The 15,117-nt window shown below is 35.1% G+C and overlaps 1 protein-coding gene across 1 annotated transcript in view; it reads left to right on the top strand.

Annotated features, from left to right (window-relative positions):
* Ltn1 (E3 ubiquitin-protein ligase listerin) overlaps positions 1-15,117 on the top strand; it is a 359,867-nt gene that overhangs the window by 38,333 nt on the left and 306,417 nt on the right. Inside the window, exons 5-6 of the mRNA XM_090403432.1 lie at positions 753-805; positions 9,245-9,422. Of these exons, the coding sequence (XP_090259558.1) occupies positions 753-805; positions 9,245-9,422 (231 nt within the window). The remainder of the gene's footprint in view (positions 1-752; positions 806-9,244; positions 9,423-15,117) is intronic.

The raw sequence follows: 15,117 nt of genomic DNA on the forward strand, positions 1-15,117 counted from the left end.
GTCACCTGAGTCAGTTGTAGGTGCTTTGTTTGTTAATGGTTTCAAGGAGAGGTATGATGGATATTATATTGATAGTTTGGGCTTCTCACAATGAGTCTTAAGACTCCATGGAGGTGTCCATACAATAATAATAATAATGTTGGCATTATGAGGCCTTTTAAAAAGGAAAAATATGACTGGCCCATAATCAAAAATGGTCATAAAAAGGGCTTAGAAAAGGAGTCTCATATAGAATGATTTGAGTGATATATCTTGACATATGCAGTATATTAATGCATACCTAATACATAGTACACACTAGGATAACAAATTTCCAATCATTTGCTTCTTTAGATATTAAAGTTTTTTATTTGGACTTTTTTTTTGCTGTATTCATAACAGTTTTGAATTTTTACACTTTATTTCTTCTGTTTTCTGTATTATTTGATAACTATTTCCCTTTCATGATCCCATTTTGGTCTGTACCGAGTTTATCAAATATTGAACTCAATCAAAAGTAATTTGTACTGCAAACATGGTTCTAATTTTTGTGCTAGTGTTTTGTATATTTTCAATGCATATACAAAGATTTCAATTTATTTTTTAAAATATATTTCAGAAAGTTGTTAAAGTCTACTTAGACTAAGTATGGGATAACAATTTCACTTTTTGATCAATTTTAACAAGAAAAGTAGCTCAGTATTTATAATTATTCTTAGTAAATTAAATGCAACAAAATTAATATTTTGTCTCCTTTGATTTTTTTTTTTTAGTACCTGGATGATATCTTCTTTTCTCAGACAGCCCAAACAATGGGAGATCCCCAGTAAGTAAAACTTTTTAGACTCCAATTTAGTCTCTGATCACTTTACTTGTAATCACTTAAGACTAGTTAGATTCCTAACAAGATAAATTATTAGAGATTCCTAATAATTTATCTTGAAAATAGCTGATAACCTTTAGCTTACTTATAAATGCTCTTGCTCTCAGCAAGTTTTGCAGTTTAGATCTCATCAGATCTAGCATTCACATACCAGCTGATGAGGTCTAATATTGCGGTATGTGATTTTCATTGTCAAGTGAGAGACCACCGCTTTGAAGGGGTTAGATTTTTCTCTCATAGGGTAGTGTATGATTAGAATGGATTGTCATTGGATGTGGTGTGTGAATGAATTAAGAATAATGATGCATGTATGATACTAGCATACCTTGCCTTGAATACATTTAATGCTGGAGCACACAGCACCCACTCCGATGATGCTTTCCACTCATTCACAACCTGCCATGCAAAAAATCTCCTTTTCACTCCCTTACTCACATGACCTTTGTACAGTTTCCAGGGATAACCTTTCATTCTTGCATCACCCATTATCCTATGCAACAATTCCCCTGTATCTATTTGATAGACTCCTCACACCAATTTATATGTCTCAGTCATATCATCTTCTTATCTGCCAAGCTTTGATATTTGTGTGATTGGAACAGATTGCTATTGGATGTTGTGTGTGCAAGTAGCATGAATGAATTCAATAACAGGTATGAGAGCTGGTGGGAATAGTATGGCCTCCCTTGAGGAGTTCCTGACTCCCTGGAGATCTCTTAATAATAGTAATAATAATAATTATTATTATTTTTAAGATTTGGGAAGAGATGGTAATCTGATTGAGCAAGATAAGGCAAATTATATGGATGTTCACTAATTAAAGCCATAATACATAATCAAGAACACATAATCATAGCCATCATTACCATTCATGATTTGTTAAGTCGAGCATTGCTGTGATGAAATTGCACACCTTTTCAGGTCTTTCAAGAACACTTAACCATGAAGTCACTGTATTAGTTCCTAAAATGTGTTAGAATATGCTTGGTAATGGATTTACCTCTTTTTACATAATTCACCATCAGTAATCTCTCTCTCTATATATATATATCCTAAACTGCTGTTGCCACCTCTAGCTCATGGAATTGGTCTTCTTTGGTTTATGGATTTTATTTATAAATGATCATTCATAAATTATGTAATTTTTTTGAAGGAGGGCAGAGAGGTTGAAAGCTAGTTCTAAAATTTTGAAAATAGTATCACTACTTAATTTAGAGCCTTGTCTTAATCAGATATTAGTGTTTCACTTCAGTTGTTTGTATTAATAAGGTGAGAATCTTGTTTACTAAAAGTTGATTGTACAATTATCACCTTTTACAAATGATCATATTTATGAATATGTGGGCAGTTTTTGTCATAAAGCATATAAAACAGCACACTAAAAAGTATTTAATTATTATTAAATTATTAATTTAATTTAATTTTAAATTTTTAAAATTTTTTTATTTATTTATTTTTTTTTTTAAGGGGTACTTAAGGGTCAAAGCTGTAACTGAGAGGAGACCTCCGCATAGTCTTTAAAGGAATGCGGAGAACCGACCAGGGCTTCTGACCCAATGTTCAATCCTCACCTTCTCGTGGTGCATCCTGTTGGATATCTACCTGGATACTGAACGAACGAGGATGGGCTGGCAATTTAGGATTTAGCCGAAAAAATTGTATTCTTATTAGCTTAAATGAAAATACAAGATGATGGTACAACATAACAAAATTTCATGCCGGCTGGGGCATCTCCCAGTTAAACAAGGCCTCCATTGTTTTTGCCAGGGAACCAGGGCAAACAGCGAAAAGTCAGCTACTGGAACAAATCTGAAAACACACCCCAACTCAACATCACCAGAGATAAAGATCAGTACTATCAACATAAGAAGATTGTATGGCAAAGAAATGGAGCTAGCTGAGGAATTAGATAAATACCCAGATTGACATAATAGGGGTTGACTGAAACAAAAAGACAAAAACCGGTGAGATCTTTCTGAGCAATAAATACAAAATGTTATATTCAGGCAATGACAATCAAGGAAAAGAAAAAGTAGCCATAGTATTCAACACTAAATACGAGGCTAATCTTCTTGAATGGCAGGCAATCTCAAGTAGAGTGATGCGGGCAAATATGAGAATGGGGAAATGGACAGTGAGACTTATTTGTGCCTATGGTCCCACAGAAGTTTCTACTAAGGTAGAAGCAGAGGTATTTTTTAATGCTTTAGAGAAAGCAACTGACACAATGAAAAAGGAAAGGTTGGTCCTTGTTGGCAATCTAAATAGCAGAGAAGGAAATGACTGTCAGACATACAAAAATATTTTGGGAAAATTTGGAGAAAAGAGCAAAGCTAATAATAATGGCAAATATCTGTTGGATTTCTGCTCAGGACATGGACTGGTTATTACTAACACCATGTTCCAACATAAAAATGTGCACAAATTCACATGGAGAGAAGAAGCAAGGAATAAGAAAAGTCTCATTGACTATGTTATTATTGATAGTTGATAGAGTGTACAGCGGATTTGAAATTGGAAGTGATCACTAATTTAGTCTTGAGCAGGATAAATTGAATTTCATATCGAAAAGAATAACATGTAAGAAAGTTTTAAAGCGAGTAAAAGTTGAGCAGCTGTCAGATGTGAACTGTAGAATATACAAAGATTATTGAAGAAAAAATGAAAGAGTTTGAGAACATGAACCAAAGCTTGGAGATTCAGTGGCAAGCCTCGAAAAAAGAGAGGCATGTGGTGAGGTTGTCTGCAAGAATAGAAAAATCAGAACTCCATGATGGACACAGGAAGTTAAAGAAGCGGTGAAGGAAAAGAAGAAAGCATATCAAAAGTTCCTGGCAAATAAGTCAGCTTGTGCTCTTTGAGAATACAATGACAAATGTAAGAAAGCTAAACACTGTGTAAAACTGTCTAAACAATAGTCATAGGAGGACTTCGGAAAGAACATAGAAAATAAATATCAAGAAGGTGGTAAGATATTCTGGAGGTTGTTGAAGAAGCTTAGAAATGGAGTTAGAGATGATAAAGGTGACATGAAAATGGGAGAAAAAGATATCCTTGAAGTATGGAGTAATTCGAAAAATTGCTAAATGAAACAAGCAGTGATAGCACAGTGGTAAAAAAACACTCAACAAGCATTCAGTCAAGATTGCATATCCATACTTGAAGTAGAAAAAGCCATCGAAGGCTTGAAATGTGGAAAGACAGCAAGAGTAGATGATATTCGAAAAGAAATGAAGTATGGTGGTATAAAAGTCTTACAGTGGCTGCACTGCATAGTTCAGAAGGCTTGGACAGAGGGAGGAATTCCCGATGATTGAAGTTGAGCTCTCATAGTACCCACACATAAAATGAGAAATAAAACTGAATTTGAGAATTACAGAGGTACTTCCCTACCGAGTGTTCCTGGCAAGATCTATGCAAGTAAACTAGAGAAACGGTTAAGAAGAATTGTGGAAGAACAAGCTGGATTTATGCCAAATATAGGCTGTCAGGATTAGATCTTCACTTTACAACAAATAGTTGAGAAAGCATGGGAATATAACAAAGATCTGTATTTAAGTTTTGTCGATTTGGAAATGGCATATGGCAAGGTGCTAAGAGAGAGAAGCTATTCAATATGGTACAGTTATATGGTGTCAATGGGGCATTAGATCAAGCAGTAGTTAGTCTTTATTTGAATTGTAAGTCAGCAGTTAGAATTTGAGGAAATACAGGAAGATGGCTTAATGTTAAATCTGGTGTGAGACAAGGATGTACATTATCCCCTCTGTTGTTCATTATCTATATGGAGCACATTATGAAGGAAAGTGGTATTAAACATGATTTCAAAATTGGAGATGTAATAGACATGGTATGAAGGTCAGCAATACAAAGACAATGAAAATAGCCAGAATCATTGAAAATGTCAACTGCATTGTGAACGGAGAACCTGTGGAACAAGTAAAACATTTCAGCTACTTAGGCACGATTTTTAGTGAAGATGGTAAATGAAATATGGAAATAGACAACAGAATCAACAAAGCTGAATATGATAGGAAGTCAATTGAATAAATTCATATGGAATAAGAGAGAAATGAGTCGGAACACTAAATTAGCTGTATACAAGACAGTGTTCAAACCAGTTTTAACTTATGTATCTGAGAGCTGGGTCAGTAGTAAAACACTTGACCGAAGACTGGACACTGCAGATATGAGAGCTCTGAGAAAGATTAGAGGAGTGAACAGATGCATCAATGGCAATATCATATTAAAAACGAGGATATTAGTAAAGAACTCGACATTGTAGCATCCAGGAATGCGTTAGCAGAGGTAATCTCCGGTGGTATAGTCACTTAAACAGAATGGGTTAAGAAAGATTAGCAAAACAAATGTTCTCTGCTAGGTTGGCAGGAAAACGACCCAGAGGAAGACCAAAATATAGGTGGATTGATACTGTACAAAGTGCCTTAGATGATAGAAATATAAGATCTGAGAATGTTGGAGTCTTGACAAGTAACAGACTGATTTGGAGGAAAATTGTAGATAGGAAGTTCTTAATGATGTAAATATTTCATGTAGTACTATCATATCCTGTACTATCATATCCTGAGAGGGTTCATGGCAAGAATTTGATGATGATGATAGTGATAATTTTTTTAAACAGTCACAAACACTGACAATAGGTAGCAGTGATAATCATCGAGACTGATAATTCAGGGACTGTTAGTGTTTATTTGGAGGTCAGATGCTATATAATTTGTGATAGAATTATTTTTCAAATAATCATAATTCCCTAAAAATATGCAAAGAAATAACTAAACATCACAGGGATGAGGAAAACTTGTGATAGCATCAAGACAACATTGTGCCCACCTCTCACAATCTTCAAATGAACAATGATTTCTGTGTGCATGACATAAAATTCTAGGATGGTTCAAATTGAATTGCCTTAATCTCAAATGTCATTAAAATAAAAATGTATAAATTGAGTTGTACAGTTGAGCATCTCCTATATGTATGAAATTTCCACCTTTTGTGCTTCTGAGGTTACTTGTGGTTATGTTGAAATTCTTGAGAGTTATGGTATAAAGACCACATAATTCTGAGTTGGAAAAACTTTATTAATATTATAATACTTCTCTATACTTATACTTTTATACTACTATACTTTTTTTGGTGTACACTTCTTTGGGAGATGTTTTAAATATATTAAATGATAAGAGATCTTTACCATATCATGGTTAATAGGAATTGAATCAACTGTTGAAAAAGTTATATCCAAGATCTGTACACTTGAGATTTTTGAACAACAACCATCCTTGTTTTATAATGATACTTTGTGTAAGTATGATTAGTATTTTGAAGTGTCCTTAAATGTTCTGATGAAGTTGTGGTCCACATATGGCATATCCATTTTCTACCATAGGACATGTTGAAATTCATTAGTTCTATGATATGCTAATCCAGATTTGTGTTTTCTCTTCATTTTTACATCTTTAACTTGTTCGATGTACATCCCCCCCCCCCACACACAAATTGTCCTATTTGTTCTCTTTGTATGCGGTCTCCTCTTTGTGAACATCAAGGAGTATGCCAAGAAATGGTAGTCTTGTTGTTTCCAGGAGTGAAATTTATATGGCTACAAGCTGTCCAGTGAGACTGAATTCTAATTGTTCTAATGAATCTGGCTTGATGATGACAATATCATGTACATAACATAACCATATATTGGGCTTTTTTTGACAGACCTTTTCTAGGGATGTCACAAATTTGTTTAAAAATGTCCCTAGAGAAGAATTTTAGAACTACTTCAATATGACAACGTTGCATAGAAAACACTTTCTTCCAGTTTCAAGAAAAATACTATGAACAAGGTCTTGCTGTGAGCTCACTTCTATTTCTGCTTCTAGTCAATTTATTCATGGCATTTGAAAAGAAAGCTTTAGAAAGGTACTGTTAAAAACCTCAAAATATGGATTTATTACATAGAAATGTTCATTATCTGACCTGGATTCAGTGATTGGGATTTATTAGAACAACTAGAAGAATTCAATCTATGAATAGCCCAAACCCATGCATAGGTTTCATTCTTGAATTTGAAAACAACAGTGCTACCATTTCATATCGTACTTCTGGAGGTTTAAACTCATTTATTTAGTATACAGAAAGACTACCCACACTGGAAGGTGCCTCTATGCTACATCACATCACCACTATTTCTCACAAAAAAAAGATAGGAATAATTAAATCACTAAGGGATAGAATATGCAACATTTCTAGCAGCTTAGAGAAAAAGGATCAAGAATTTAGATACCTCAATCACACCCTATTCTTAAATGGATATAGTTGCAAAATGATTGACAAGATCTTGCAACAACAGTACTACCAGGCAACAATAAAAAGAATAGAAGGCTATAGTCATCCTTCTTTACATCTGACACTTAATGAGTAAAATTAATTGTTATTGCATGGTAACCTTCACGAAGTCTGAAGACTCATCACAGGACTATCCACACACCTTATCTCTTATACTTCTTTAATGTATTGACAAACAAAGCACTTGCAACAGATTCTGGCAACTCATTCTACTCTTACAATGCTCTTCAAATGAAAAATCCAGTGCTCATACTGGTGCTAACCACACTCTTAGTCAATTTCCAGTGACAGTCCCTTATTCTACCACTCTAAGTGCAGAAATATTTCCTCTGTTGCATTAAAACCTTTCTAGTAACTTGAATGTTTCTGTCATATCCCCTCTTTTCTAGCTATCAACCAACTTTTGCAGCCCACAAACTCTGTCATCATAGCCATCATAGAAAGCATTCCATAGACCACTGACCACCTTGGTCGATCGTGTCTAGATCCTCTCCACAATTTCTTCCTTGTCCAAGAAGCTCAGGTGATCAGACTTGATCATAATAATTCAGATATAGCTATATCGTGATCTTATGAAGAGAAAATTTCTAAAATACTTTGATATGACATAAGTGTCTTTCTTCCAACTATGCAAGATTTCAAGATTTTTACATCCTAAATCATTTTATCCCTTCCTCTCGAGCAACAGGAATCTATAAAATCTACTGTTCAGATGAGGCACGTGTTACATCGGACAAACAGGACAATCTGGGAGGAGAGAGAGAAAAATGCTATTCAGAACAAGTTAAAAGATGTGAAAATGAAGAAAAAACACAAATCTGGATTAGCATGTCATACAGCCAATGAACTTCATTCTGTAGTATGCAGAAAATGGATAGGCCACCACATCTTCATCAGAAAATTGGAAGGAGATTCGAAAAGATTCCTGTTAATTGTGATACAGTAAAAATCTTATCTTGCAATGATAACAAGGAAATTTAATTAGTTAAAATTTGAAACTTACACCTACTAGTTTTGTGCACCTACAAAAAACTGGTAGGTAGCTTGATCAATATTAAAATCAAAAATATATATAAATAGCAAAGGTGTCCAAACACCGAAAAACCTTTACATGAGTTTATTTTTACAAGAAAAATAAACTCATGCTAACAAATGTAGTCATGTGACAAGTATTAGTTGTCTGCAGCTAAAGACTGAAGGTGATTGTTAGCAAAGTTGAAATCTGTTTTTCTTAAATAGGTTAAGATCTCTTTTCATTTAACATATTTAAAAAAATCTCCCTAAGAAGCGCACAAAAAAAGGTGCACTTCTTAGGGAGAATTATTAGCACTATAGAAAAGTATAGTGCTAATAATTTTTTTCAGCTCAGAATTGCATCTTTTTACTGGGACTTTCAAGATCCTCACTGAATGATACACTGAGAACAGAGAAACTTTTCGGTTACTTCATCTTCAGTACTGTCTTTTAAATTACTTTTAGTTGATAAAAAGCTGTCTAAATAATTGAATTTGAGGAGATATGTAGAAAAATAAGGAGATGCAGGGCAGTTTTTGGGCAGAATATAAGTGAAAACTTGATATTTTGTGTTTTTTGTGAAATCATAAGTTGATTTAAATTTCAGTTGGAAACATCACATTTATAATATGATTATGTAAATTAGTTTTACAAACAGCCATAACTATATTTATACAAGTTATTAATGGGCTTTTTTTTTACCTGCGCAAGAAAATTATAAAACACAGTTACGTTCAGAGATATTTATTTTTAAAAAATATGTATCCAAAGAGTTATCTTCTTGGAGTTACAGAAATTTCAGTTATTGATAAAAAAAAAATTAAAAAAAATTCATATAGGGATTATGGTCAGAATTGATAATGTTTATGTTAAAAAGAAATCTGGTTATAGATGTATGAATATTTCTAATATAAAGGAGGAATATTTTGAGATGCCTTTTATTTTATTTGGTTTAACTTTTATTTGAATAAATAGTTTACCTATTGAAGCTAATCTTTTTTAATGTGCTTTTAGGGTTTTATCCAAGGAAGAGATGGAAAGCAAATATATTCATATGCTATCTTGTTCATTGATGGGATTGAAATTGTTTATTAGTTTAGCCAAGGAGAATGGAAGCAAATTGCAAGATTCTGTTTCAAAAACTATATCAGAAAATAAATTTTGGAAATTTGCAAAACACAAAGATCCTTTGGTAAGTATAAGAAAATGTAAAACATCATATAATGTGTCTCAAAAGTTACTGCATATTTTGGTGAAATATGATAAATATCAAACTAATGTCTTAATGACAGGATAGAATGCAAGTTTTAAATTTTGAATAAATTTAAAATAATTGGGTCTGTTCATGATGAGAGCTTTGGATACCCAAGGGCAGCACACACAAAAAAAATTGAATCTGTTTCTCTAATCTTCAAAGAGGATCAGAAATTATCAGTCAGAAATAAATCCTATCCAAAAGATTGATCATATCCAAAACAACAATTCATAGAATTCTGTGCACTCATTGCTGGCTATCTTGGATAATCTTCAATAGTTGTGCATTATTTGAATATGGTAAGGCTTTTTCTTCAGAGTCAAAGACATGATTCTGTGAATTGTTTTAGGTACATTTAGTCTGCAATCTGAACTGTATTATTCTTACCCGATGCATTCTTGACAATTTCTGATCCTCTTCAAAAGCTTGGGAAACAAATTCAATGCATTTTTGCAGTGTTCTTGGGTTTTCCAATCTCATTGTGCACAGATCAAGTTCCTTTAAATTTAGTTGCAATTTAAAACTTCTATTTGGTATAAAAATATGCAATCATGTTGTTAAGACATTTCTTAAACTTATCCTATTTCACCAAGATATGCAGCGATTGCAAAATACTTGCTATTAAAAATTTGATTTTTAATATAGGGATAACTCACCATGTTCCATTTTGCAATTCGCTTGTTTTGGTTTTTTGTATGCTGTACAGTTGTACATTTATGGCTGTGCTTGCAATTTTCAGAAGCACTTGTTTTGTAACTTTTATTTTTTTTTGGGGGAAAAAACTAATTTCTGACCTCTCATTAATGTCCTCTCTTGTTGATGCCATGCTTACCAAAAAAAAAAACTTGTTTTACGTGACACTGATTTGCAGTTGACTCAAATTTTTAGGAATGTAGGGCAGGGAATGAGGATGCCTGTATTATCCAAGTTATACTTTGTTAGCAATACGCATGAAAGGTAACTGTGAAATATTTTTTAACATATAAGGAAGTTTGAGGTCCTGTAATAAAGTATAAAATTTGTAAGAGTTGGATTTTTAAAAAAATATCTTCCTCATAACTGAATAATTTTAAAAGTAATGGAAAAGTCTTATGGTATGTATGTTGCACTCTCAGTTTAGCAAACTCATCAAGACAGATATAGTTTCCAAAGTAAATTTTCTATGTTATGAATAGCCTGTTTGTGCCTACAGAATTTTTTGGAAATTTGTTATAGAGAGCACTGTTTCTGCAGTTATGTTTGTTATAGTAAGTCAACTGTATAAAAATTATCTGTGTACATGTCATCCTGCTTGACTAGGGGTTAGCATATTGATTCTCCAACCAACAGGGTTTGGGTTTGAATCATGCTGTGAGCATGGATGTGTGTAATTTTTTTAAGGCAGGAAATTAATTTCATCACCCAGTGTGTCTGAGACTACCACCACCCTGCTCATTGAGGACCTGAAGTGGCTTGAAAAAGTTTCTCTGGAGCAGGGTTTCCAGACTTACGTAAAAATACAAGAATATATTTAACCTACACATTTATTATTTATTTATGACAGGGCTGTATAACTGAAAGGAGACCTCCACATAGCTTTTAAAGGAATGCGGAAAACTGACCAGAGCTTCTGATCTGATGTCCAATCGTCACCTTCTCATGGCACACCCTATTGAGTATCTACCTGGATACTGAATGAATGGGGATGGACTGGACAATTTCAGATTTAGCCAACCAAATTGTATTCTTATTGGCTTAAATCACAAATAAAATGATGGTACAACATAGACAGAATTTCATACCAGTTGGGGCATCGTCTGGTTAAACAAAGCATCTGTTGTTTTCACCACAGAATCAGCTACTGGAACAAATCCTAAAACACATCCCATTCAACATCACCAGAGCTCATGATTGCTACTATCAACATAAGAAGCCTGAATGGCAAAGAAATGGAGCTAGCTTAGGAATTAGATAAGTACCAGATCAACATAATAGGGGTGACTGAAACAAAAAAAGACAAAAACTAGGGAGATCTTTCTGAGCAATAAATACAAAATGTTATATTCAGGCAATGGCAAGCAAGGAAAAGAAGGACTAGCCAGTATTCAACACTAAATACGAGGCTAATCTTCTTGAATGGCAGGCAGTCTCAAATAGAGTGATGTGGGAAAATATGAGAATGGGGAACTGGACAATGAGACTTATTTGTGCCTATGATCCCACAGAAGGTTCTAGTAAGGTAGAAGTGGAGGAATTTTTTGAGGCTTTAGAGAAAGCAACTGACACAATGAAAAAGGAAAAGTTGGTCCTTGTTGGGGATCTAAATAGCAGAGTAGGAAATGATTGTCAGACATATAAAAATATTTTGGGAAAATTTGGAGAAAAAAAAGAGCAAAGCTAATAATAATGGCAAATATCTGTTGGATTTCTGCTCAGGACATGGACTGGTTATTACTAACACTATGTTCCAACATAAAAATGTGCACAAATTCACATGGAGAGAAGAGGCAAGGAATAAGAAAAGTCTCATTGACTATGTTATTGTTGATAGTGATGTTTTCTCCCTGGTGCAGGTCACCAGAGTGCACAGCAGATTTGAAATTGGAAGTGATCACTATTTAGTCTTGAGCAGGATAAAATTGAATTTCATATCGTAAAGAATAACATGTAAGAAAGTTTTAAAGTGAATAAAAGTTGGCAGCTCTCAGATGTGAACTGTAGACTAAAATACACAGATTATTGAAGTAAAAATTAAAGAGTTTGAGAACAGGTACCAAACCTTGGAAATTCAGTGGCTAGTCCTGAAGAAAACATTGACTCAGCCAGAGAGGCATGTGGTGGTGATGTCTGCAAGGATAAAAAAAATCAGAACTCTATGGTGGTCACTGGAAGTTAAAGAGGCAGTTAAGGAAAAGAAAAAAGCACATCGAAAGTTCCTGGTGAATAAGTCAGCTTGAACTCTTAGAGAATACAGAGACAAATGTAAGAAAGCTGCACACTGTGTAAAACTTGCTAAAAAACAAAAGTCATGGGAAGACTTTGGTAGGAACATAAAAAACAAATATCAGGGAGGTGGCAAAATATTCCAGAGGTAGGCTGTTGAAAAAGCTCAGAAATGGAGGAAATAGTGCTGTCAAAGGAATCAGAGAGATGATAAAGGTGACATGAAAATTGGAGAAAAAGATATCCTTGAAGTATGAAGTAATTACTTCGAAAATTTATTTATTTATTTTTATTTATTTAGCATATGGCAATCTACATGCAGTTATAAAGGTACATAAGTCAAAATAAATATATAGAAAGTAAGTGAAAAACAATTAGAATAAAAACAAAGACACTTATACTTTCAACTTATAGGTTAAGATCAAGTTGTCTGATCCATTCTATAACAGTCGATGTTGCCTCCAGGAAGTCGTAGGTCATTCTCAGGTGTTTAGTTTCACAGAGAGGGGGGGTTTTCTCGATTTCAGTCTGTTGAGCTGTAGCTCTAGTTGCACAGAGGCAATTCAGTATTTCTGAGTATTTTATCATATTCACGTAGTAGAGCATCATGTCTTCGTAGGTTTGGTGGTATTATGTTACTCAGCATTGGGAGCCAGTAAATAGGAGTTGTTTTTATGGTTCCGGTGATAAGTAGTATTGTGGTGTTAAGCTGGCAATTAATTAGTTTGGTATGACAGCTGTTGAGCCAAACAGGAGCGCAGTACTCTGCCACCGAAAAAACCAATCCGAGTGTGGATGTTCTTAATGTGGTTGCTGCTGCACCCCAAGAAGTGCCACATAATTTCTGGATGATGTTGTTTCTAGTTCTAATTTTTCCAGCTATGTTTTCAGCATGTTTCTCGTATGATAAGGTGCGATCAAGTGTAACTCCTAGGTATTTAGGATATTTGTTATGGTGTAGAACTGAGTTTCCAAATCAGATGTTCAGTTCGTCATGTGCCAGTTTATAGCTGAGATGGAATGTTGACACTTCAGTTTTACTTTGGCTTGGTTGCAGTCTCCATTTTTTAAAGTAGTTATGCATATCAGCAAGGTCATTTGTGAGAGTTTCCTCTGTCCGTCAATGCTATGTCATCTGCATAGCAGAATTTTCTAGATGCTGTATCTGGCAGGTCAGCTATGTATAGGTTAAATAAGAGATGGGTGAGCAGTACTGAGCCTTGTGGTAGGCCATTGTTGAGTTTCTTCTGATTACTGATATTCTCTCCAAGGACAACATGAAAATATCTATTGCTGAGCATATTATTAACAAGCTATATTGTTCTTCGGCACGGTAGTACTTTCATTAGTTTATACAGCATGCCCTCTCTCCAGACGGTGTCGTATGCGGCAGTTAAATCAAGGAAAACTACAGAAGGTTTTAGATTTTGTTGAAAGCCTGCTTCAATGTATGATATCAGCACCAGAACCTGGTCACAACAGCTGCGATTGGGCCTAAAGCCTGCCTGTTCTGTCGGAACACGTTCAAGGATGGTGTTGCTTATGCAGTTGTACAGTAGTGTTTCCAGTAGTTTAGCTTAGTAGTGCGATTGTACAATAATTTTGTGGGTTGTCAGTTGATTTTCCGGCTTTGGGAAGGGCTATGATCTTAGCTCTCTTAAATTCCTTTGGCAACATGCCAGTGTTCATCATTTCCGAGAAGAAACAGACTCCATTTTTTGGTATTTTTGCCAGCATGAATAAGAAATTCCGGATGAACTCCGTCAAACCCCTGGGGCCTTTCCCGTATTTGTATCAGCTGGTGCATTGTTGATTTCCTCATTGCTGAAGGGTCTTGCATATTCTGATTTGTCTTATAGTTTTGCCTTCAGGTCTCTGGCTTCTCTTTTAACTTTAATGGTATGGTTTTTATCACGTTGGCATCTCGAGATTCTAGTAATGTGGTTAGCAACTTGGTTTGGTGTGACATCTGTCTTTTTAGTAGTCATCGTTGTAGCACCTCCTAGCTTCCGTAATACACTCCAGGCCTTCCTGCTGGAATGCCTGAGGTCCAGTCCCTCAACTGTTTTGATCCAGCATTGTTGTCTTGCTGCATCCAAGTCGTGAGGAGATCTGCGATTTCCAGATCACCGCTCCCCATAAATTTCTTGTAGAGCTGTTCGCTCCATTCGTTCCACGCAGGTATGTACTCCTTTCTGTAGTCCCTGGGGATATGTTTTTAGCTGTAGAGATGACAGCTCCTACACATCGATTGTAGTTATTGGGTATAGGAGGTATGAAACGAACACACTTGTCAAGGTCAATGGCATATTTTTCCCAGTCGGCTCTTCAAAGGTTCCATCTCAAGCAGGGAATTGATCGGACAAGAGGTATTTTTATGCCCACCTCAAGGAGGACCAGTCAGTGTTGGCTGTGAGGGAAGTCACTGAGAACCCTTTTTGAGCAGGTAGAGGTTCAGTCATGTTGTTAGAGGTGACGAAGCAGAGGTCAGGATTATAGTCTCTTCTCCATGCTGCTGAAGGTGCCACGTTCTTTAGAGTCAAAGACCAAGTAGATATTGGAGGTCTCAGCCCAGTCGGCAAGGGCTATGCTGCATTCATCATTCTGAGCATACTTTCATAACCCATGGTGGCTATTGAAGTCTTCCGCATATATAGTTGGGTGGCTCAAAAGAGGGAGGACTTGTTGAGGCCATTGGACGTTGGTGGCT

This window comes from Typopeltis vanoorti, chromosome 14 (assembly GCF_054136105.1).
Source record: "Typopeltis vanoorti isolate ZY-2024b chromosome 14, IOZ_Tvanoo_1.0, whole genome shotgun sequence".
Classification (NCBI taxonomy): domain Eukaryota; kingdom Metazoa; phylum Arthropoda; class Arachnida; order Uropygi; family Thelyphonidae; genus Typopeltis; species Typopeltis vanoorti.